General features: G+C 47.9%; 1 protein-coding gene across 5 annotated transcripts in view; it reads left to right on the plus strand.

The window, feature by feature from the left end:
* Window positions 1–25673, plus strand: part of GABRA3 (gamma-aminobutyric acid type A receptor subunit alpha3) — a 2265987-nt gene extending 2240314 nt beyond the window's left edge. For all 5 annotated transcript variants that reach the window (XM_069613066.1, XM_069613068.1, XM_069613067.1 and 2 more), the window contains one exon: window positions 23039–25673. In XM_069613066.1, coding sequence (XP_069469167.1) covers window positions 23039–23347 — 309 coding nt within the window. In that variant the 3' untranslated portion in view covers window positions 23348–25673. The remainder of the gene's footprint in view (window positions 1–23038) is intronic.
* The last annotated feature ends 402 nt before the right edge of the window (window positions 25674–26075 follow it).

Consider the following 26075-nt stretch of genomic DNA (forward strand, 5'->3'; position numbering starts at 1 on the left):
GGTGACCTGTGCTGCCTCCTGCCCCTGGCCCTGGACTGCACCACTTGCACCAGCAGGGATGCCCCCACCAGGCCCCATATGTGCCCCAGTGGCGGCCTCCTCCTCCTCTGTGCAAACCACCAACCTGGATGGCTCCTCACCGTCTCCCACCGTAGCAGGCCCCTGTGGGGGCTCACCCACCCCTTCCGCTGCAGCCGTGGGGGCATCCCCGCCGCCTTGCTCCACAGCGCCGTCTCCGCCCTCCTCTTCACTAGCCGCTGCATAGAGGGAGACAAAGAACACAAGCATCAGGGCACTGTACAATGGTCCCCTAGACAGGAAGCAATAGCAGATGAGCACCACTGTCAAAGTACACTTCCATCATGTCCCTCCACAACACATGGGTCAGTCCAGGCAAAACACACACAGTAACAGGCATGGTGCATGCCATGGACATTTCCATGCATGTCCAATGGACTCTTGGAACATTCAATGATATGTAACTCACATGCATCATGGCTCATGCATATCACATGCACACACTTCACCTCAGTCACATCCATCTGGCCCCAAACACACCAAACACAGTGGATACAAGGGTAATTTGGCTGCTTTACTGAATCTGTGCATTGTCACACACATGTGTCATGCATCCATGGCATGCACAAGTCACAGACATGCAGGTCAGGCACACAGACATGGCTACCATATATGTACCTGGCATCAGCACCCATCCCTCACCCCCACCCATGTCCAGGTACAGAGACTGGCATGCTCTCATGTTCTAAATCTGCATAGGGCTCCCCATGCGGCATTTCAACACATGCAACAACCATGTGGGTCACACATCACTGGTCGCACATGCATTACCATGATGTCCCTGCACACATACATGCATACATGGCCTATGGCACACATACAGGCAAGTATCATAGAACCAGCACACCGCAACATGCCCTGTCTCACACAGTAATGCATGGACACTTACCGCTCAACTCCAGACGGGCCTCCCTCTCAAGGATCTGGGCGTGGAGCGCTGGGCGTACGCGTTCCAGGACCCTCATCTGGATGGAACTCATGCGGCCCCGGCCCCCCTCCACGAGGCGCCGGGCCTTCACAAGGGTCCTGGACCTCAAGTCCTCCCAGCGCTTCTTGATCTTCAGGACGTCGCGGGTTGCCACCCCCTCCGCGTTGATGGCAACCACACAGTCGGCCCAGATCCTCTGCCGTCCTTCCTTGCTGGCGCGGGACGATCCAAAGAGGGCATCATACTGCCCCAGGACATGCTCCACCAGGACACCAACTTCGGTGACAGTGAAGCTGGTGCCCCTCTGCCCCTCTGGCCTGGGGTTGCCTCTGGTGCCAGATGTGGAAGTGCCCGACATGGCAACCCCAGAGGCAGGTGTGGGTGGGCAACTGGGTCCTGGGGCTGGGCTGTGGAGCGATGTAATCCCAGTCAGGAGTCTTCAGTTCCAGCAGGGGTGGACACAGCAACTGGACCCCTGCAGATGGCTGATGTGCAGGCACCAAATGGCAGGGCACGGTGGCAGCAGGCAGGCAGGCAGGCAGGCAGCAGCAGATGGCACGTGGGAGGCTGCTCGGGGCACGGGGGGGCAGTAACTCGGCCTTCTGGGCAGGAGCGTGGGCTTCCGTGTGTTTTCGCGTGGCCAGCTTGATACGGAGTGATTTGGCACGTGAAAATCCTGCACGTCAGCGTGAAATCCGAGGAAAGGCCCTTAGCGCGTAAGCGCGTCAGCACGCATACGCGATTCTATTGGACCAGAGTCCCTCAGCGCGTAAGCGCGTCTGTGACGTGACCCGCACGGGTGTTCCCCACTCAGCACGTGATGACGGGGCACACTTGGAGACACTGCACGTCAGAGTGTCATCGCGTGTAATTGGACAAAAGTGCGCGTACCCGCGATTGGCCTATGTACGTGTATTTAATGGGTGCGCGGGCACTTACACATGCAAGTACGTCAGCGAACCTGTATCCCGTGGTGCGTGTGAATTTCCACACGCTATTGGACTGGGAACTGGATTCCAGGGGTGCGCGGGTCACACGCTGTATCCCGTGGTGCGTGTGAATTTCCACACGCTATTGGACTGGGAACTGGATTCCAGGGGTGCGCGGGTCACACGCTGTATCCCGTGGTGCGTGTGAATTTCCACACGCTATTGGACTGGGAACTGGATTCCAGGGGTGCGCGGGTCACACGCTGTATCCCGTGGTGCGTGTGAATTTCCACACGCTATTGGACTGGGAACTGGATTCCAGGGGTGCGCGGGTCACACGCTGTATCCCGTGGTGCGTGTGAATTTCCACACGCTATTGGACTGGGAACTGGATTCCAGGGGTGCGCGGGTCACACGCTCGCCTAGAACACGCGCAAAGCATACATTTGCGGACTTTAACAATAACAAGCTCAGACGCCAGGATGAACATACCGTTCCTAGCAGCAGTGGCAGTGGGCTACCAAAGGAGGAGGAGGAGGATAGTCAGGGCCAGAATATTCACCCCCAGAACCAGCCTTTTCGGGATGCCTGATGACCAGGTGCATGGGAGGTACAGGTTTCCACCACACATTATACTGGACCTGGTGAGTGAGTGGGAGGATGACCTCACATCACCCACCCTGTGCTCCCAAGCACTCAGCCCCCTGGAGAAGGTCCTCAATGTACTGCACTTCTTAGCCACTGGATCATTTCAGCGGACAAGTGCCATAGTGGGTGGGGTGTCACAGGCCACCCAGTCACGCTGCCTACACCAGGTCTTGAACATCATCACTGCACGGCCATCAGTCCGCAGGCACATATACCTGCCCAGAACACCTGCAGAAAGGCATGCTGCCGCCCTGGATTTTTACGCTGTGGCACGATTCCCCAAAGTGCTAGGTGCCATCGACTGCACCCATGTGGCTCTACGTCCCCCCAGGGCATCTGAGCACATCTATAGGAACCGCAAGCACTGGTATTCCATCAACGTGCAGGTAGCATGTAATGCCAAGGGAATCATCACCTCAGTATATGCCAACTATCCCGGCTCTACCCACGACAGCTTCATTTACCGAATGTCCACCCTAAGCCGGGACCTAGAAGCTGGGCGGCATGGCGATACATGGCTGCTTGGTGAGTATGTATGCCACTGCACATGCATGCATGTTGGATACTGAGCAAGGTCACAACCCCACCAATGATACCAATCACCACCTCCACAGGGGACAGTGCCTACCCTCTCAGCCCCCACATGATGACGCCAATTCGGAACCCCACCACGCCACCCGAGGTAAGATATAACACAGCCCACATTACAACCAGGGGCATAGTGGAGCGCACATTCGGAGTGCTAAAGTCACGCTTTCGCTCCCTTGACCGTTCTGGCGGGCAGCTGTTATACGCTCCCCCAGTAGTGTGCAGGATCATAGTGGCAGCATGTGTCCTGCACAACGTTGCAATACGCCGGGGCCTGGCCGTGGACATGGTGGTGGCCCCACATCCCCAACCACATGCACAGCCGCTGCGCATGGGAGGGGAAAGGGCACGGGGGGAGGCAGCCCGTACACAGCTAGTGGCTAATTACTTCACATAGAAATCACACCCCTGTGGAGTGCACACTGCCCTGGCACATTCCATCTGACAATCAATGATGACTCAACCTGACACTGATCCTGAATGTCTGGAGAATGAACCGTCAAAACCATATCAGCCTGAGATTGTTCACCTGGAAGTGTCACAATGTGTGCATCCCTACCCACACAGACACCACCAATGCAGTTTTGTGAAGTTACACATTGAAGCAGCTAAAATGAATACCCACTTGCAAAATGCAACAAGAGGACAGTGCCATGTCAGCCAACCCAACCCCAGCACCGCCACACGACACACCGTGCCATGTCATGCTAATTGCAGGTAAACAAAGTAATCCCCACAACATGACATCAGTCTCACTATTTACAGTGGCACTATTAGAAACCTGCAACACCTGAAATGCTCACAGCAATGCCGGAACAACAACATACGTGAGCACGTAGTAACATTAACATGACATCACAAATGTTACATATTAGTAGTCTCACCACCTGGAAATGCCTGCACTCCCACCACTACCAACTGTGCAGTGTTGTCGCCATGTAGCGTTGTAGGTGCACTGCTGCCAACATGGACCCCATCTCCAGACTAGAGGTCCTTGTGTGGACATGAGGAAGGGACCTGCAAATTGGGAGGTAGACACAGAAGAAGAGTTACACATCAATGCAACATGCAGTGTACAACACAACAGCAATATGCACTAGGAATGTATACACAGTATTGACTACAGACTGCCCACACAGCTCATGGGAGTCCAACGTCACTGTGTAATTCACTTTCACTTGGGCACACCCTTTACAAGCCCATGGAAACGGGAAGCAGGAGGGGTGTGTGTGACTCAAACCCAAGCATCTGAACCAAATACATTACAAGCCTGCATGTGCCCAGCCACAATGCAGCGTATGCCCACAGGAACCACGGAAGCCAACAGATCGTCCCAAAAAAATTGGGAATAAAAGAAATCAAAATAAAAATAAAAATAAGAAACAATCAAAAATGGCCATTGATGGGCCCGGGGGGGTTGGGGAGGCCACCCAGGAGGTCCGAGGACAGGATGCACACCAGAACCCACCTGCGTGGATCCTGGGAAGATAAAACACCTCCATGGGCTCATGGCCCACACGGCTACCCTATTGTGGGAGTATCACTGCTGTCGCTATTATCACCCTGTGCAGCTGCATCCGGAGGTGGTTGCACGATGGGAGGCAGCCCACGCAAGGCCCTAGTCTGCTCCTCCATGGCTGCAAGCATGCGGGTGTGGTAGGTCTGGTTCTGGAGGATGAGTGTGCGGAGGTCCCCATGCAACAACTCACGGGATGCCCGGACCTCCGCCCTTGTTGCCTGCATCTCAGCTGAGAGCGTACGGGTGAGACGCTCCAGCTGCTGTTCTGTCCTTTGGTGTGTTGAAGCCTCAAGCTCAACAAGAGTCGTCCTGAGGTGAAGGAGCTCCTGCCTCAGGGCTTCCCTGTGGCCCTGGGACTCAATGGAGATGGCCTCCTGCAGAGTCGCCAGTGCCGCCCGCCTGTCCCTGTTGGACCCCAACATGTCCTCCCTGTGTGACTGGCAGATGGAGTCGGTTGCCTGCTCTAGTCGCTCCATCAGCCTTTCTGGGGGGACAATGGAAGTGGCCACCCTATCCATGGCCTGAGCCATCATCTCGGATGATGCAGCCTGTTGGGTTGCCATACCGTAAATGGATTGCTCCCATGCGGTATTGCCGGGTGGCGTACGGCCACCACGTTGGCGGGCACCACACCTGTCTGGGGCAAGGCGAACTGCGCCTTGCTGTGCCGGCACTGCCTGAGGCTGCAGGACTGCATTCCCCCTCTGATCTGCTGGCCCAGGAACAGGATCAGATGTCGCGGAGTGTGATCCTGCATCCGTAACCACCGAAGGCGTAGCTGCCAACACTGACATCCCCATGGAGGGTTCTGACCCTGGTGCAGGTGGGTGAGACAGAACAGAATCCCTCCCTGGAACACTCACCTGCGACGGCACGTAGGTCTCATCCGAATCAACACCTGAGTACAGCTCGGGGGAGGTGCAGCCAGAGACACCCCTTGAGAGCACGACCTGCAGCACTTGTGGGTTCTCCCCCACCACCACACCACGTCCCTCACTGGTGGTTGGTCGGCCCTCGGACCCCTCCTGGGTCTGCACCATCTCCACAACCCCAGCAGTATCAGGTGCGTCTTCCCCTGTAAAGACATGAAAACAAAGAAATGGAAACAGGCATTAGCACCATGGCACACATTGAGGGCTGAGAAGCAAGAGAACCAGTACTTGATTGACACATGTCCCACATGACTAAAACCCTCCCATGCATGCACCCTCACTGCGTATGAAGTCCAGGCAAATGGCACACACTGATGACACCAAGATGGAAGATGAACACATTTTCTGCATGCTGCCTGGCAGTGGCATCACACATTGGCCTGTGATTGCCAGGTGAAACACACATGCCATCACACAGATGGCATGTACCATTGCTATTGAGTGAAGATGGAGAGGAGGGCAGCACCTATTCATTCAGTCCAGTTCCCGCATGTAATTGCTTTTCTAATTCTAACAGGTCAGATTTTTCACCTGGAGCTGCCAGTCTGAAATGGTCCAATTGCACAGGGACATGTGTGTACAAATGATATCCAGGTAACAAAGTCACTCCACTTTACCATACCCATGTCAGACATGTGACTAGTGGACAGCGACATGCCTAGTGAAAGTGGTGGAATGCAAACAAACTGACTGAATGAACAGTGAAAAAGAAGCAAATATGTTGTGGCAAGGTGACACTTCAAGGGCAACTGGTGTGCAGTTGGGCTAGATGTCTACTGTTGGCAGAAGGGATACTGCTATGGCCAAATGCAGCTGCGCAGGAAGGATTGCATGAAGCACATGGCTGACCCATACGACTCAGGCCCACACACTCTCACCTGGCACCCGAACAGAAGCCCTCACACACACACCATGCACATGGATGACACACACATGCATGTGCACTCACCGGACAATGCCTCGTAATCAGCCAGATCTCCCACGCCTTGGATCTGTTCCTCCGTGACGTAGGTCCCAGCGACTGACTCATGTGGAGTGAGTTCCATGTCTACTACTGGAGACCCACCTCCAGTCACTAGAGTTGCGGCATGACTTGAGGCCAGCTTACTCTTTGCCCTGCGCTTTAGGTCATTCCAGCGCTTATAGCAATCATTGGCTGTGCGCCTCACAATTACAAGGGCACTTACGATGTCCGCAACGGTCTGCCAGTGTGCCTGGCGTTGTGCAGGTGTGGTCTTGGATCCTGCAACAATGACCATCTCGTTGTCATGTCCGGACACATACTCGACAAGTGCATTCAGTTCGTCATCCGTGAAGCTGGGCTTCCTGGACGGGCCGGACTGTGTAGCCGTATCTGGGGCATCAGCCTGTGCCGGACGAGCACTCTTCCTCTTCCGCTTGGAAGGTGGTGGTGATCCTGAGTGTCCTGCGCCGCTCTGGACACTAGGGGCAGGAGCCCTGGTGGACTCTGTATCAGGAGTGTGGGATTGCACACTCAGCATGGGAGTTGGTGCAGGCATTAGCTCTAGTGTGATGGTGTCAGGGGGAATGTCAGCAGCATGGACTAGGACCGACACTGTCCTGGCTGGGTGTGTGAGGGCTGGGGTGGATGGAGCCGCAGCTGCCCCTGCAGCCTCTCCGCCCTGCCTCCTTGGTGCAGCAGATGACCTTGCTGCCCCAGATCCACGTGGCATGATGGCATCAACGTGCACCAGCGCACGTGTCGTAGCCCTGCTGACCTGGAAGTCAGCCATGGAGTCAGCCAGGTCTGGTGCCACAATGGGCTGGTCCAACAAGGGCTGAGCATGGATGGTGTCAGCCACATCAGCCTCAATGGGGGGGGGGGGATTATGGGTGCCCGTGACTGGTCCTCCACACATGGGGGGACAGGCTCACCCTGCAAGTTACGACCACGTCCCCTACCGGATCCACCACGGCCACCCTTACGGAATCCTCGCCTCCCAGCCATGGCACTGATGTTAATGTGCGTATGGGAGTGGATGTAGACTATTGTCCTGGGCAATTGGGGGTCAAAGGGGTTGGGTACCAGATGGTAATTGTACCCTAGTGCTCTAGCAATGCTGAATGTAACCCCTGGGGAAAGATGACGGGTCACGCAACGCACAGGAGGCCCAAAAAAGGGAGATGACGTGCACGCAACCCCTCCTAGACCACGTGTGCAGAAAGAAAAACCTGCACTACGCTGTGGCACCCAGAAACACAAGAATGAACGTATGCGTGTCACACGCAGCCTAGAATGACCTCTGAAGGGGTAGGCTACACACGGGGCTAGCACAGATGTTAGATACGTGCGTGACTCACCGTCTGCCAGGTAAACGAGCGTGTAAAAGGAGCACGTTTGGTTGGCAACACCCCCGCCAAAAGAATATTTGTCCGCTGTCTGAGGAGACAGGACAACAGTAGAAGGGAACACTGTTTGAGGGAACAGGCCCAGGTAAACCAGTAAAAGAGAAAAAAGAGAAAAAGCTGTCAGAGGTAACAGGGAATACGAACTAGAAACGCCGTGAAGTAAATCGCGTGTGAAACGACAAGAAGTACAGAATTCACCCACTCGCTCTCCACGAAAAGCACGTACAAGGAAAACGTGTTCTACACGTACCTTTTATACAGGCCCACACGTCCAGCGTCACTTACGCGGCGTGTACGCGCTAGGGCCATTTCCACCTATTACATGCTTTGTCACTTCTGCGTGTAGGGCCATTTCCACCAATTACACGCTTTGTCACTTCTGCGTGTAGGGCCATTTCCACCAATCACACGCTTTGTCACTTCTGCGTGTAGGGCCATTTCCACCAATCACACGCGATTACACTCTGACGTGCAGTCTTTCCACGTGTGCTCTGTCATCACGTGCTGTGTGGGAAACACCTGTGCGGGTCACGTCACAGACGCGCTTACGCGCTGAGGGCCTTTCCTCAGTTTTCACGCTGACGTGCAGGATTTTCACGTGCAAAATCACTCCGTACCAAGCTGGCCACGCGTACGCACACGGAATACCACGCTCCTGCCCGGAAGGCCGAACTACTGCCCCCCAGAGCCCGAGCACGCTCCCACCTGCTGCTGCCTGACTGCCTGCTGCCCCTGCACTGCTGGGGGGTGGGGATGATAGGGGACATGAGTGGGGGCCTGGTGGAGGCTGCCCCTGGTGGCTGGGGGTTGGGGGTGATAGGGGACATGAGTGGGGGCCTGGTGGAGGCTGCCCCTGGTGGCTGGGGGGTGGGGGTGCAGGGGGACATGAGTGGGGGCCTGGTGGAGGGTGCCCCTGGTGGCTGGGGGGTGGGGGTGCAGGGGGACATGAGTGGGGGCCTGGTGGAGGGTGCCCCTGGTGGCTGGGGGGTGGGGGTGCAGGGGGACATGAGTGGGGGCCTGGTGGAGGGTGCCCCTGCACTGCTGGGGTGTGGGGGTGGTGGGAGACATGGGTGGGGGCCTGGTGGAGGCTGCCCCTGGTGACTGGGGGGGTGGGGGTGATAGGGGACATAAGTGGGGGCCTGGTGGGGGCTGCCCCTGCACTTCTGGGGGGTGGGGGTGGTGGGAGACATGAGTGCGGGCCTGGTGGAGGGTGCCCCTGGTGACTGGGGGGTGGGGGTGATAGGGGACATGAGTGGGGGCCTGGTGGGGGCTGCCCCTGCACTGCTGGGGGGTGGGGGTGGTGGGAGACATGAGCAGGTGTGCAGGGTAGTCCCCTGTTTTGTGGGCTGCCTGCAGGGGCCGTGGAGGGTGTACAGGGAACACCTGTGAGGACCCACCCAGCCTAATCGCGTGTGTAACTTCCCACGCACCCCTGTAATACACGTACCAAGCCAAATCGCGTGTGAGAATTCCCGCGCACCCCTGAAATACACGTACCCTGCTGAAATCGCGTGTAAAACTTCCCGCGCACCCCTGAAATACACGCGCCCAGGCTATTCGCGTGTGGAACTTCCCGCGCACCCCTGAAATACACGCGCCCAGGCTATTCGCGAGTGGAACTTCCCGCGCACCCCTGGAATACACGCGCCCTGGCTATTCGCGTGTGGAACTTCCCGCGCACCCCTGAAATACACGCGCCCAGGCTATTCGCGTGTGGAACTTCCCGCGCACCCCTGAAATACACGCGCCCAGGCTATTCGCGTGTGGAACTTCCCGCGCACCCCTGAAATACACGCGCCCAGGCTATTCGCGAGTGGAACTTCCCGCGCACCCCTGGAATACACGTAGCACGCTGGGAGACATGAGTGGGGGCCTGGTGGAGGCTGCCCCTGCACTGCTGGGGGGTGGGGGTGGTAGGAGACATGGGTGGGGGCCTGGTGGTGGGTGCCCCTGGTGGCTGCGGGGTGGGGGTGCAGGGGGACATGAGCAGGTGTGCAGGGTAGTCCCCTGTTTTGTGGGCTGCCTGCAGGGGCCGTGGAGGGTGTACAGGGAACACCTGTGAGGACCCACCCAGCCTAATCGCGTGTGATAATTCCCACGCACCCCTGTAATACACGTACCCAGCAAAATGGCGTGTGATAATTCCCACGCAACCCTGTAATTCACGTACCCTGCCAAATCGCGTGTGATAATTCCCGCGTACCCCTGTATTACACGTGCCCTGGATAATCGCATGTAAGACTTCCCGCGTACCCCTGTAATACACGTTCCCTGGACAATCGCGTGTTGAACTTCCCGCGTACCCCTGTAATACACGTTCCCTGGACAATCGCGTGTTGAACTTCCCGCGTACCCCTGTAATACACGTTCCCTGGACTATCGCGTGTTGAACTTCCCGCGCACCCCTGAAATACACGTACCCTGGCACCCTGGCTAATCGCGTGTATAACTTCACGCGTACCCCTGATATGCACGTTACCCGCTTTGCGTTCCTTGTTTGGCAGCCCTGTAAACTGGTCCAGGGTTAGCGCAGCCCTTTGCGATGATTTAGCGATTTTGATGGCTTTTCCTTGCGCGAGGGCGTTCTTGGGGGCGTTACTGGCGCTGCTGCAGGGTCGCTGCGATACTCTGCGCCACGGCTGGTTTGGGAGCCTAAAATCCATGAATACGCTGTGCGCGGAAATCGGTTTTAGCGCACGTGCCTGGCGCAGACAATCGCACGCGGACACTCTGCGCCAGCCGCTTGCGACACTTTTCTGCGAAATTCTATGAATTACCCTGCACATGTCATAGCTTTAATTACATTTTTAGAACCCTTGTATGAAGAAGTGTAATGTAAATCATTTTCTTTCTTTCATTTTACCTTTCGAAGAAATCAAATTTTGTTATATCTAACTGTTCTTTCTTCTCTGTCGTTTTCCTAAAAAAATTGTCCTCAATTTAAAAGCAAAAAGAAAATAAAACAAAAATAAAAATGTTCTACTCTCTACTTTTTTAGGTGTTTCTCTTCTGTGTGCCTTCCTCACCTCCTCACCGTTCTCCATAGTACTCTCTTCATATTATTTCTGTTTTCACCATCCTCACCCTCTTTCCAAGTGCAAATGGTGCCTCTCTCCTCCTCTCCATTATCACTTACTATCCCTTCTTTCTTCTTGATGCTCCTCCTTCCCACCTTTCCTCTCTTCTCATCCTCCACTTACTTTCTCTTCCGGTCTCTGGTATTCCTCCTCTCGGGTTACCCTTGCCTCTCACCCACCTCCTCTCATTTGATCTTCTGTTTTGGCTAGCTCTAAGGGCCTCATCAGGAGTTGGCTGGAGTAGCAGAAATGCAGCGCTAACGCTATTACTGCTGCATTACCGCTCTGCCCAATGCTGACTTTGGAGGAGCCTCAGAGCATTCACCTCCAGCCCCAAGCTGGAGGTGAATGCACTGACTTTCCCATCCATTTTCATTGCAATTACTGCAGTGCAATTACTGCTGCGGTAATTGCGCTGAAAATGCCCCATTGAGTCCTGTGCACTCAAAGGAATGGGGATTACCCGACCACCACAACTTGTTATCCGGCGCTAAAAGTGGTAGACTAAGTTGAGATAACGCTAATTGCTTTGGACAGTATACCAGCTGATTTACTGCTAGAACACCACCCAACTTGTAATGACCCTAAGTCTCTTCTCCAACCACCGCCAAAAATGTTCATGCTCCTTTGCCAAATGTCCACACCAATGTATTCTTCCCTTCCTCCTCTTTATATTAGGCAAGGTGATAATAGGATCTCTAATTAAGGATCAACTCTCAGTTGTGGGCTATGTGGAACGGATCTTTCTGATTGACTGTTTAATTTTTAAACTACCATTGCTTCAAGTGTTAAAAGTTGTGTAGCCCTTTTGAGAATAGGCCATACCAACGATTTATCAAGTTGGTCACCAGCTTGGATTGCAGTATCCCCAACTGATTTACATGGAGCAGACATTCCTTAAGTTCGCTCACTGCAATGTCTGTGCTATCTGCACGGCGAAAACCATGAATGAGCTCCTCTCTGCTACCTGTTTTGTGTAGAAATCCAGTCAAGCATGATAAAGGACACTGGCTAGAACCTTGAAATGATTATGAATAGATACTTTGAACTTGGCTTGTGTATCCATCCTTTAGGGTGCTCTATGAGGTTATGGGTGTTGAGGGGCAATACTAGCTGGAACAATAACATCATTTTGAAGAGAAAGTACCTTGACAGGACTATATATGTGTATCAAAGAGATCTTCCCTAGGCAAACCTCCAGGTCCAGCATCAAGTTGTTTGTTGAAACACCTAGCATCCTTGAGAATCTACCTCATACTGCCATGGTTAGGAAGTGCATGTCACACACTCCTTCCCCAAACTGCTCTGGCTAAATGTTGGCCTTCCCTTTTGGAGGCAAATTATTTTATGCCTTTGTTCCAGTGTGGGAAGCCTCCTGATAGGATCGGCATTTAAATTGAGTGATTTGCACCAGGTTGTGAGTTTCTGCATCATCCTAATGGTGCGTGAGCCACAAGGGTCCATCTGTGTCCAGGCAGAAAGTTCCACTTTTATTTTGTAGCTTTGCTCAAGGGTTTGTGTATCTTTAGAGTTGTGCCTGGCTTGTGTCAGGCTCCTGCCACCAACCACTGGGTTTGTCTGATAAGTGCCAGCAATAATACATTTGGGTGTACTACATTCCATATAGCTGTTCTACATATTTCATTTTTCTCTTCGTCCGCTCGCACAGTGTCTCCACTCACATGCACAGTGAATGAAGGGGGCTGTATATTATTGTGCAACATAAACGGATCTAGCACTGTGGTGGGTTACAAAGAGTTGGACAGTTGAGGGACATGTGTACTGTTGTTTATAAAACTAATATGGATATGGCCCATCTTTTGGTATTGCTAGAGGGGTATCCCTGCTTATCTAAATAAATGAAGGGTGCTTGTCAGCCACCAGGAAGTTCCAACTGAATTTGTCCACAGTCCAAACTAGTTCTACTGACCCTACCACTACTTCAACTAACTTAAAGTAGGTCAGATGAATGTCTCCTCCTAGTTGTGTCTCATTTAAATATTTATTCTTAACTTATCTTAATCTTAACAAATCTTATCTTGAGTATGATATCTTTAGATGGTTTCATGCCACCAGCTAGATAAATTCATGTAACTCTTTCACAATACACTTTGGTTTTATCTCCTTTTCAGGGCCTGACATTCGACAGTCCTCTTGGACGTGCTTTCTTATAGTCTTTTCCAGACTTGTGTAACTGTCTGACTCTTATATCCTAGACTTTATTAGTTTGGGTGTACTTTGTTGTAATGTAACCTTCCCCCTCTCCTGCGGCTTCTCACTCTTTACTTCTTAAACCATGGGATACATTCCTCTCTTCCCAGGGCATTGATAGTTTTGTTTTCAGTCAAATAGCCAGGTATTACAGTGCTCTTTACAACAGATAGTCCCATATATGCTGTGATGGTGGATGGTCTAGGTAGTTCCTCACAGGAAAGGGAGTCCTTGTCCCCTATGGGGCAGTCTCTCTGAGTGAGGTCCCACATGCCCAGACCACTCAGGAGGGTCACTAGGAGTGGGTTAACCTCCCTAGCCTCAAAGGGGATGCTCCACCTTTAGGGAGAAGGTAGGGAGACCCTTGATGCATGATACAGTTGATTTATTCACACTTCAGGCAACCCAATGTGACTTCTGGTTCATATCCGAGGCACCAATATAATAGTGCAATGGGGGATTCCATCCAATTGAACACACGCCTCCAGACATGAACCAGAAGTCACATTGGGTTGCCTGAAGTGTATATAAATACATTGTTGTATGCATCCCTGCTGGGAGCTCAGATGATCGGATGTCTGCCGAGAGCGCATGAATTTGTACAAGTGCCCTGATGAATGCTCGCTCGTAAGTCACTGAGTTTCAGAGCCGAAAATTAAGGTCTTTAGTAGACGCACAATCTCTCAATATATGCATGAACTCGCTCAGATCTCCATTGGAACAAATATTGATGTTATTTATATGTGTTGAATATTGGATCCACATGTGTTACATTTATTGTTAGTCCCAACATGTAGCCCTGTTGTGACCAGCTGGGTTAGTGTTTTTGTCCAGAAATATCAGTGTTATTTATCGTCTTTGCTACAGATTGTTATGTCATTTTATGATATCTCAAATGCGCTCTCTTGTTATGTGTTGGTTTGTATGTTACACGCTTTAAAAAAATACTTAACTTGTCATGCTTTAACAACATGATTTGGATATATTTCACTAAATTAATTGCAGACTTTTGTATACACTAACACGCAGATTTGTGTGTTTTTGACTTCTTGGATGTTGTATTTTTTGTATACATGTTGGTTTGAACATTCATATTAAGTATGCAAAATAAATACATATATCATTTTTGTTAAAGCTATTTTCGTTGAATGACACCTAAATAGAGGTTGTCTTTGCCCTGACAAGGTTGTCTTTTGTAATGATAAGTTTTACTCTTGCTACCCCTGGGCACCTTGGCTCTTTGTAGATGAAAGTATGACCAGCATTTGTTGTTTTCATTTGGTGGGCAGTCAAACCTGTGTGCCCTTGACTTCAGAATCTGTTAAAAAGACCCAGTGCCTTGCTTGGGCTAAGCTGTCGACATCACCAGGCCATACCGCTCCCCTCTCTACTCACACTTCCCTTGCTTTCTTCCCCACTGTAGTAAGTATGTGGAATGCAGACCTCAGGACAATCTGTAAACCTCAGCTAACCATACCCTCCAACACTTTATTCCTAACCCTTGGAGCAATGTGCATTTTCATTGTACAATACATTAATGGGGTTCATTTAAAATAAAACAACAAAAAAAAACAGCATTCAGCGTTTGTAAACAATGGGAAAGTCTAAATTGTTGATTTTAAGGTATTTGTTTTTAATAAGAAATTACGATACATTTAATTTTCAATATGTAAGAGTACATTTTTGTTTGCGAATTGCACGTTTTTCTTTAAGTGTGTGTAATACAACTACAAGTACACGAATTTAGGAATGTACGCAGCTACATTTAATAAGAAAGTGGATACCCACGTGATTCAGCTGCTGAGTGACTACAAAGGCGCATACGGATTAGCAAATGAGGCAGAAATAATCAAAGACTATAGCTATTAGTTGGCCCTAGAACCATTATCAAAAAGCCAAAACTATTGACATGTGAAGTGAAGATATGAGAGAGATTTCATCAGCGGAGTGACACTCAACGTATGAGTGTTGCATGGTTATCTACCCACCAATTGACCACACAGTATGAGGCTAGTCCCAATGGCCATTCCCACCGACTAACTGTCCCTATCTGCCCAAAACCCATTACTCTGAGATCTGGTTTAGAATAGCTCTCTCCTTCGAAGCAGCCTTCAGCAAAGTAATGACTTAATTGCAGCAATGCACCAGCTAAACCACCTTTCGGTACAACAAACAAATACAAACTGTCTTATCCAAATGTACCTTCAGTCACTTGATTTATAAGCAGTATGTGTGGACTTGCATTAGTAAATTGCATTTAAAACAAGCTGTGGCAAATCCAACCTTTTTAGCTCTCTTTTAGGTATTTAACAGGAACTGCATAATATGCACAGGATCTACCATCATTTTCCAGATTTTTACATCTCATGACCGGAAATTAACACTATGGCAGTGACTGGAAAATGTGACCCATGTGTACACAAAAACAGCATGTGTCCGTTTTTGAAATAGGCATAGTGAGCCAGAATAGAATATAGTTGGATTATTTCTACTTGCCTATACCCATCCAAAGAAGAATACAAACTTACAATGTTTGGGGAATTACATTTTGAAATTCTCATAGAAAAAAATCAAGATAATTGATAAAAATACTACAAAAGATATATTTTCCAAATATTTCTGACTTTATATTGCCACCATAGTTCGTGACCTATTATGAAAATCACAATCGTTTTTTACTGAGATGTTTATTTTAATGAACCCAAGTCCACATGTTCATCCTTCCTCAGTCTTAAACAAATTCAAAATAGAGTGACTATGCAATCGAAATGTAGAGTCTAGTCACCTACTTTCCTGACGCGACATTGCATTTCAGTGTCTGCTTAGCCTCGACCTTTCCTGTATGTATTCCTGAAACCCTTGCCCATGTATCTGAGTGCCTACTCTCTCCAATATTTCCGCTCTGTTGTTTCCCAGCTCCGCTTGAACTTTATAAATCTATATATATATTCACTGAAAAGACTTTGTTAAAGTGACATTATGGTTAAGTTGCACTAACAAAAACATAAGAATTTCAATGAAAAAACATTGTTAAAGGGATGATATGGTTACAAGTAAAAGCAAAAAACTCAGAAATTCGCCAGTTATGATAAGCTAAGCAACCATAACTTGTGCCACCACTGTGCACTAAACTAACGCCCAGGACATCAACGCCCGGGCAGCCCAAGGTAACGCCCAAGCGAAGCCACGGTGGATAATGAGGGCTCCGGACCATTATCCCCCGTTCCAGGATGAAGGCCATTAGGACCCTGGTTTCCCAAAGTGGTAACCCGGAGTACTAAAAAAAAGATTTTTCTTGCTACACTGGGACGCCGGAGGTGTTCCGCAGAAGGAAGGACTATCCTTTCCCAATATGGCCACCATGGAAAGGGAAGGCAGGGCACCATACAGAACCCCTCTTCAATTTCCATGGCAGCCTGCAGAAGGCAAAGAGAGAACCCTCTGAGCATAGTACCACAAGCACAATTTGTTTTCCCTTTCAAACCTGTCCCACCACTTTCGAATAACTTTCGAATAACTTTACCACAAAGCCAGTCCAAGGTGGACATGGACAATTTAACCCCATTTGTCGTCCATCGTGGTCATGGCCAGTAGCTGGATTGTTCGGGTCATGACCTTATGCCATGACCGGGACAATCTTGCCACTGCCCATGGCCACAGGCTATACCTCAGTTACCAAACGTATATCACTTTTTTTTTGTACCTTCATTATGACACTTGTCAAAAAATAAAACACGGGCACATTTGCAAAACCATGAATTAAGGTCCTTGCCATAGCTTCTTAAATTGGTTTGCTGGAAATCCGCTCATGTTTCATTTTTTCAAAAGTGTCAAAATATTTGTACATACAATAGTGATATAACTTAGCCCCCACTTGACAACATCCATTCAGACTTTACACACATTCAAGGGTGGGTGTATAATCTTTATGGAAACATTTGTCAAACGGCAACAAAGTTATAAGCCATTTAAAACTGTTGAGAGCCCCCTATAATTTTGCCTCTCTTGACAAAATCACACCAAAGTTAACAAAAACATGTATATCTAGATCTAAAATGACTTTGCAAACTGTAGATTCGTCAAATGGCACAACATTTAAAAGCCTTTACAAGAGTTTGGGACCCTCCTCTAATTTTGCCCCCTCTCGATAGACTCCCACCAAACTTTGCAAAACCATTCAGAATCAGGTCTAGAATAAAATTTCATGCAGTTTCATGTAGTGGCGCCAAAGTTATAAGCCATCCAAAAACTGCTTTTCACCAACCCTGTACATCTGAAGTGTTCACGAACATCACAGGACGGCACCCGAACATCCGGACTGTTGGCGGACTTTGGGGGTTAAAAACACCCGTTTTCTGGCTTCTTACGGCCATATCCCATCCCATTCTCATCCCCTCTCACCTCCCCAGAGATTATTTGATGAGTTTGAAAAGTGCAATGTTGTGTTTTTTTATAGATTATTACCGCAATATTCGGAGACATCCAACATGGCAGACGTTTTCAAAAATCTGACGCTTTTCACCATCCAATCAGTAGGTGCGGCAGATGTCCGCGGACATCATGTCAGCATGTGGGCCAATCAGGGGCCCATGCGTGAACTGAACAGGGAAGTGAGTCCATGGACCCAACCCAGATATCACTAATTTATTTTTATGTACTTTTGGGCTGTTTTAAAAAAATGACTGGACGGATTTACACCAAATTTACAAAAACACTCTTTCAGGACCTAGCTGCCGCTGCTGCCACAAATTTGGTGACAATCCGTCCAGCTGTTTGGGATGTAAACGTGAGCAAAATTTTGTTTCCATTGCGTCTATAGAAAAAAATATGTGGGACCCCGTATAACTTTGCCCCCTTGATAAAACCTCGTCAAACTTGCCACATAAATTCAGACAGGGCAATATACCTTTTTTGCAAAGTCTGGTAAGAATTCGTCCAGAGGGAGAAAAAGTTATAACGCCCCCAAAAAGTGCTCTTCCTATAAATTGAGCAACTTAACCATAACTACAGGGCAGCTACCGCAGGCCCTGTGATAAGGAGGGGAAACAAGTCTCAAAACATTATTTGTAGGCAGTATTAGATATGCGCCTGGTGTGGCCTAGAAATAATTCTAGGCAGCCTTTAAAAGAGAATATGGTGAATGTTACTAACAGAAATGCATTAAGGATAGTGTCTACCAATTGCAAAATATACCTAACAGTAGTGGAATCCAAATCTATCAAGCAACGTGTGCTAAATATACATAATCAATAGTCTAAAAACACTTAAAATAGATTTAAAAAAGATAATATCATAAAAGGGCAGCACTGTTTCCTTTACCTGAAAATGCCTTCTGCAGAAATATACTTATAGCAGAAAGGACACAATTTTCAATCCTAAAAATTGAGCTCAATGCACTAATGAACCTGATGAAGCGATCTGTGTGTAACATGCGGGGCACAGCTACCTCTAACAAAACAAATAAAGAGGTATGGTCTCACTCTCACAATTAAGCACATGGTTCAGAAAACTAAACAATGTACTCTCCAACTTGCTGCTTGAGAATGAAAAACAATGAAAACCTCTTAACTTAGAAAGGTAGCACATTGTCCTTTCTGACTGAGTTCTGCCATAGTAAGTACAGTGTTAATGAAGTAAACAACCTCCTTTAGTGCTTCTGTGCCTCCAGTCACTGAATGGACAAGCATTGTGGTGGTAGAGACAGGTAGAAAGGTGGAAAACCCCCTGCACCCGGGGGGCCCAACAGGATCCTGTTGCAAGTCTGGAATTCAAGCTGGGGTCTGTCCTAACCCCTTAGGGTTCACTTGCTTTCAGCTCCAGGAAATAGTTTAAGCACAGGGTTGTTGATGCTGTTCAATTTGTACTGAACTGACCTGAGAAGGGTTTTCTGGCACTTGAGAGTATTTGAAATGCAAAGCAACATGTGTGTAAAACAATGTCTAACAAGGAATTTCTGAATCAAATCTCACATTTCAGAAATTTCCTACAGGCCCCCTTATGGGTATTTCTGGACATGTGCTACACCTATGCAGATGACACACAAGTTATTGTCTACCTTAACCTTGTGAACCAGGATACTGTGTCTCAGCTAATTGGTTGCCTAGAAGCAGTGGGCTGTTGGATGAGCAACAACTGGCTCAAGCTGGATGGTGACAAAACTGAAGTGATGTTAGGGGGCCCTCCATCTGCATCAGCCTTATGGTCTTCGGCGTTTTATCTTTCTACTATTGGACCCTTCCTGCCCCTGTTCCCATGGTCAAGGACCTGGATGTGAAACTATCATCTTCACTGTCCACTGCATCTCAAGTTAGTGGTATCCCTACATAACATCCCCCAAAAAATATGGCCGTATATATGGTCGTCTGGAATGCCATAGGCAATATTTTTGGGGGGGATAATATGTGGGAGCGGGGGTTGCAGGGATGTCCCCCACACATTTAAAAATAATGCAGCGGTTGCGGGGGTGTCCCCCGCAGGGTACATGCCTCAATATCGCCGCAAGAATATGGCGATATTTTTGTATCGCAATATTTTTGTGGGGATATTAACACATGGAACCAAGTTAGTGCAGTTTGCCAGTCTGGGCACTTACAGCCAAAAATTCTGCAGAAAGTAAGTTGCTTTCTTCCATTGCATTTATACGCTCATTTGGTGGTGGCACTAGTGCTCAGCACTGTAGATTATTGTAATGCTCTGTACCTAGCTCAGCCAGACTTTTTGATTGACTGCCTCCAAATTTTGCATAATTCACCAGCTTGACTTGCTACAGGCACTTTATTTAGGGCTCACATCTCTCCTAGACGACAATCTTTACGTTGGCTCGCAGTCACAAAGCGCCTTCAGTGTAAATCTCTCTGTATCGTGTATCCACCCTTCTATGGCGTGGGTGCGGAAAATGTACAGCATACATTTCACCCACATGTTACAGCACACTCTTTACATTTGCAAAACACTGCTCTTTTTCAGGTCCCTGACTACAGACTATCTCGGGTGGGAGGACATGCCTTCTCTGTGGCCGCAGCAAAATTGTGGAATTTTCTCCCTCTAACTATATGAGTCACTGAAAATCAATTGTTATTTCGGCGATTGCTAAAAACATTTCTCTATTAGACCTTGTTTCTTACCTCTGTCCTTAATGCCAAGATGCCTTTTGAGCGAATGATGCGCTTTACAAAATCGATAACATAACAGCACAACATATGCATGTCTTCCTGTGCCATAATAGGATTACCAAACTTGGTCAATTCCACCGGGTCTATACAGAATACTTATGGAAATGCAAAACTGTGATTAAGGGATATATAAAACCAACATGTCCCATATGACATCTAATAGACAGCAAGAGTGATACTCAAGTTGTTTCTGGTGTCTCTTGTGAAAGGAAAGTTGATATTTGTAATTTTATATTTGTTGTGCATTTATTAGGCTTTTATACAGAAAGGCAATTCTGTTTCAAAGCACCCACGGGGCAACAGGCAGGGAACATGGGATTGAAAACAATAAGTACAGTGGATGATAAAGGTGAACAGACTATGCCTTGTGAGTATTCAGAATGTGCAGCTAGAAGCAGGCACGTGGGAGTGGGAGTAGGAGCTGGAATGTCCGTGCCCTTGGGTGAGCAGCAGTTGAAGTGCATAGTGAGATTAGTGCTATGTGGCCTGGAGCTGCATTGGGAAGATGAGTGCAAGCCTACAGGATGAAGGCCGGTGGGTGCTGAGGCAAATGCTGTGAGGTAGGCAGAGGCTGGGGCAATTGGATGTGGAATGCCAGGACCCTAAAGGACACATACGGGCCCTGGCACAGCGACTGTAAGATTAGCAGAGGAGGGAAGAAGGGAAGGAGGAAGTGAAAAAGAATGTCTTGAGGAGCTTCTAGAATTTAAGGAAGTCCTGCACAAGATGAAGAAGAAGGGTGAGTCTGTTCCATAAGAGGTAGAAGGTTGAAGAAAGAGATCAGCCTCTGGCCCTCTGTTTAGCGAAACACTTTACACACAGAGAAATGGTGCCAGAGGAACGTAGAGGTCTAGAGAGAGAGTATTAAGTAAGAGAAAGTTGCAGATAGCATGGTTCCCGGCCCCAGACAGCCTTGTGGATGATGCAGAGCGAACTGAATTTAATCCGTGCAACAACCAGGAGCCAGTGAAGAGTTTTTAGGGCAGGAGAGATGCAGTCCCTGGGTTTAAGGCCAAGGATCTCTTGCTGCACTATTCTGGATTAGCTGTAAGGGTCGTAGAGTGGAAGAAGGTATATATAGGAGAAGGGTAATGCAATAGTCAATACTGGAGAGGACCAGTGCTCGGGTTACACTGAGCTTCTGGGGTAACGTGAGAAAAGGGAGAATTCCTTTGAGAAGGAAGAGTTGAAAGTGGGACTTCTTGAAAATGTCCTGAGTGTGAGAGAAGAAGGAAAGAGAGGAATCAAAGATGACTCCAAGGTTTCTGGCTTCAGATGAAGGGGTGGGGGAGAGCCCATAGAGGATAGCCAGAGTGAGGGGGAAAAAGAGGGAGCAGAGGTTCCTATGGAAAGGATCTCAGTCTTGCTGGCATTGTGGCAGCGATCGTTGGTGGTGCACCTGGACTGGATGGCAGATAGGCAGTCAGGGATGATGGAAGATGCAGGAGGGTCAGCAGGAAGGTGTGTGTCACCTGCGTAGCACTAGAGGTTGGTGGAGAAGGAGGAAATGAGGAGTTCCAGCTAAGCAAGGTAGGTGTTAAATAGCCAAGGGGAGAGGTCAGAGCCCTGGGGGACACCACAGGTGGAGAAGGAAGTAGGTGAGGAGAAGGTTCCCAAAGGGAGGAATGGCCAGTTAGGAAGGAGGTCAGCTAGTCAGTTGCCCGCTCTGAAATACCAAGGGTATCATGGAGCTTATATGCACCTTTTGTCAATACTTACTCATCTGTACACTTATTATATCTATTCCCCTCACAACTCAGTTCGCATGGACCAGCAGTGCAGAGGACGGAGGCAGGAGGCACCCATCTTCACAAGTTTAAAATTAATTGGGTTCATACCACACCACCACGAGCGGTGATACATGCTGGGTGCCCTTCCACAACTCACACACTCCTCCCTCAACTTGTCCTCCCCTGATACGCACTTGTTTCTTAACATTTGTTGCAGCTACAGGCCAGTCACTTTGATAGTCCCATTACTCCAGTTGTTTTAGTACAAGGCACCAGAGTACTACTGCCAAGCAGCCCTTTTTCCTTGACCGCAGATAAGTTCTGTACTTACCAGTCAGCTTCTCAGTATAAGAGGCCTGTGTCTGAGTGTGGTGTAGGTTTTTCTGAGAGCATATAGGTCTTTTCTACTTCCCCACGGTCAGGAGAGATGCAGGGGAGGTTGAGAAAATGCTGTCTTCTCCAGTAGTACATCTCATCAGTGTGCTGTGCTTCCACATTGAACTGGCATGGCATTATAAGTGATGATGGCATCCTTTGAGATCCACACCAAATAGCATATTGCATATCCAATAAAGATCCATTCTACCTTTACTCGACACCATTGAAAAAGGCGGTCACAATTCTATGTTCTAAAAAATGTACGTGTTCTAATGTTAAATAGACAGAGCTAGTCTTCTAAGTATTAAGTAAGTACCAAGGAAGTATTTGTGTAAGGTAGAACTAAGCAGACCTACAGAGTTATCATGGCAAGACTTGATTGCATATTTGATTCTATATGCCACTCTTGTTTAATGGTGATTGCTTTTGTAAATAAATTAATAGTTTCTAACACAGGCGATTGTCTTTCCTTATCTAGAGAAAAGAGCCAATCTTGTTGGCGAAGAAAACCAACAATGCATACAACATAGTGGGCACGACTTATGCGCTCAACATCGCCAAAGAATCAGGCCTATCAACTATTTCAAAGAGTGTGGCTATGCCCCCTAAGATTCCACGCCTTGAAGAGAAGCTTGCTGAAAGCAAGAAGACTTACAACAGTGTCAGCAAGATCGACAAAATGTCTCGCATCGTTTTCCCTGTGCTTTTTGCTATCTTCAATCTGGTCTACTGGGCCACATACGTTAACCGAGAATCAACCATTAAGGGCATGATCCCGAAACAATAAGGACTCCACGGACTCTCCCTTTGTGGGAATCGGGCAGGAAATCCCAGTGGTTATCACATTTATTTTATTTTTTATTTTCACTGTAGACAAAACTGTGATCTTTTCCTTTTCGCTGTGGATAAAAGGAATGGATGCGCCTCTGGCATCTGTGACGACTTTGCAACTTTCACCACCATTCACGTTGTCTTCTGTTAGTCTTTGACCTCCGCTGAATGCATGCTCTTAATCCATGTTGGACACTTCATGGGCTGCGGCTATTTGTTTTCTCCTCTGAATGTGGACTGCATTGGTACCATAGAACACACCTTATTCTGGTTTCCATGAGTTCATTGAAAGCCAAGAGCTTTAACCCGGAAACTGGCATTCTACTTGTTCCTTATTACACAAGCTGATTTTTAGCACACAATTCCTTTTTTTAAATGCCATACTCTAATATGCAATAGCTATGACGTTCTTTACATTTTCCTCGATAGCAGTCAGCATTATGTGCCGCAGCTGTGTACATACAAAATGTTAGTGCATAGATTCCATAATCATTTAACGTATTTTCCTTGATGCTACTTGCAGCTGGGGCTCCATGACATGAATTGTACTTTTTGATGATGGACAATTTTGCACAGGCAAAGGGCAATTTGGCACCAATATTTGCACATACGAAAACATGCAGATCTTGCAGTCAGTGGAGATGCCATTTCTGCACTGACCGCTCAGTTTAATGCAATTCTGTTACACTGGTAAGCCAGTCCAAATATCAATTCACAATTGCCCATCAGCTGAGCTAAATTGCTAGTCAACCAGGCTGCACTGACTGTCACTGAGCACATCATGTGATCTGGGTATTGACCGTTTACAGGTCTAACATCTAAAGATAAAATTAGTTGCCTTTATCATACAATTAATGTTCTCAAAAGCACAAATAACCCACTGATAGCATTAAAAGCCTGGGCATATATTCGTGACTTGGGCACAGGGTCAACATCTTTGGTAGAGAAAATTGATCAGCAATAATACACATTTAGTAAATAAGGTCACTGATATAAAATGTAAGAACACCAGAAAACCATACTGTCCTTGCGTCCAAGCAAACCTAAGATATCCTATTTGCTTTAACTGTCACATGGTCAGCAGGAATAAAGCAATACATCCATTCGGTCACCCATTCATTCATCCACCAATCCATTCATTTTGGCACTGGTAAATTGGTGGAACTGGCAGTTCAAAATGTCCCATCAACTAGGCTAAACTACCTTGGACGATTGTACTTTATTTGATCTAGTTTATGGAAGTTTGGTTAGCATTGTTTATTAAAACATAAGTATTCTAAATAATATTAGTACATAGTCTGACTATGCAAGTTTCTATTTCATTGACTTTTATCTTAGTATCTGTTCTATAAAAAAAAGGATTTCTAAAATTGGTACATCAAACAGTAAAATGCATCTGTCTTTCTGGAAATTGGTAACTGTTATTGTGTCCACGCATATGGCGGCATTCAAGCACAGGTGCTCTTCTATTTTCTTACGGTCACCTCAGTCCCCATTCAGATACAGGAGCCACGTTGCCCTGTCATAGAGGAGCACCTTGCTCACAGACAGCCCTAGACATGGAGAGAAAGACAGAATATACCCCCACTCAAATGAAAAGATGGCCTGTGCGGAAACTCCTCTGCCTCCATTAGTTATTGCTGCGTGCAATCCACCCACATAGGGATAATGATCATAGAAACAGGCGCCCCACTGACTCCTCTGCATGTGATGGCTGGCATCTGACTCCCGCCATTACCAGTGATAATATCTTGTCGTAACCTTCCTGCTGATAGAGCCGTGCTTGACTGTGCTCCCGTCACAGGCCTTTAGAGACGATGCTATGCAGCAGTTTTAGCCTTACTGTGGGCAATACCTTATGTGGAGTTTGCAAACCTTTTAGAACCTGAGGAACCCCAGTAATTGACTTGAATCTTTTTATATTATGTGCCTGAATCTATCATTTCAAAAATACTGTCTTCTATGAAGATGGCTAAAGGCACAAAGGCACACTCCTTCACACTACCCCTTCACTGTGAACGAACATAAAAAAGAGAGGGCTTGCCATTTTTCTAAAACACATGGTATCTATCAATGTTCCTATCATGCAATTGTTATTTTAATGCAGAATGAAGTGTGCATTCAGATGTGACCAGTAACATCCACCACGTGTGTCGCTTGAACTACGCTGAGGATCTTAAAGGATTTCCACAGCATTTTCATCATTGTCCACATGTGTTTGTTTACCTGATTGCTACTAAATATAAGGTACATGTATACTTGTGCGACCAGGGTTTTCACAAAGCATATATATATATATATATATATATATATATATATATATATATATATATATATATATATATATATATATATATATATTTTGTTTTTTTTGTTTTTTTTGTTTGTTTTTTAAGGGAGCAAAATAATCGTGATGCAAAATCTTCAGTCACCAATCTGCAGTGCCAAAAAAAGGAAACTGTGCAAAGTTGTCTGTTTTTGCACTCGTAAATAGTGCATCCATTTGTGGCTGAAGTATTGTGAAAGTGTCGAAGCGCGGGAACTGAGCCTGTATTGGAGTATTTCTGGTTTGGAACCGAAGCTTTAAGCTTGATTAAAGTCCCCTTCACCACTAATGACTAGTAGTGTACATCTTGGAATTAGAATGTTGCTTTCTAGCAAACCATGAGCTCAGGTAGACGGCT

The sequence above is a fragment of the Ambystoma mexicanum genome, chromosome 5p (assembly GCF_040938575.1).
Source record: "Ambystoma mexicanum isolate Mex_15411 chromosome 5p, UKY_AmexF1_1, whole genome shotgun sequence".
NCBI lineage: Eukaryota > Metazoa > Chordata > Amphibia > Caudata > Ambystomatidae > Ambystoma > Ambystoma mexicanum.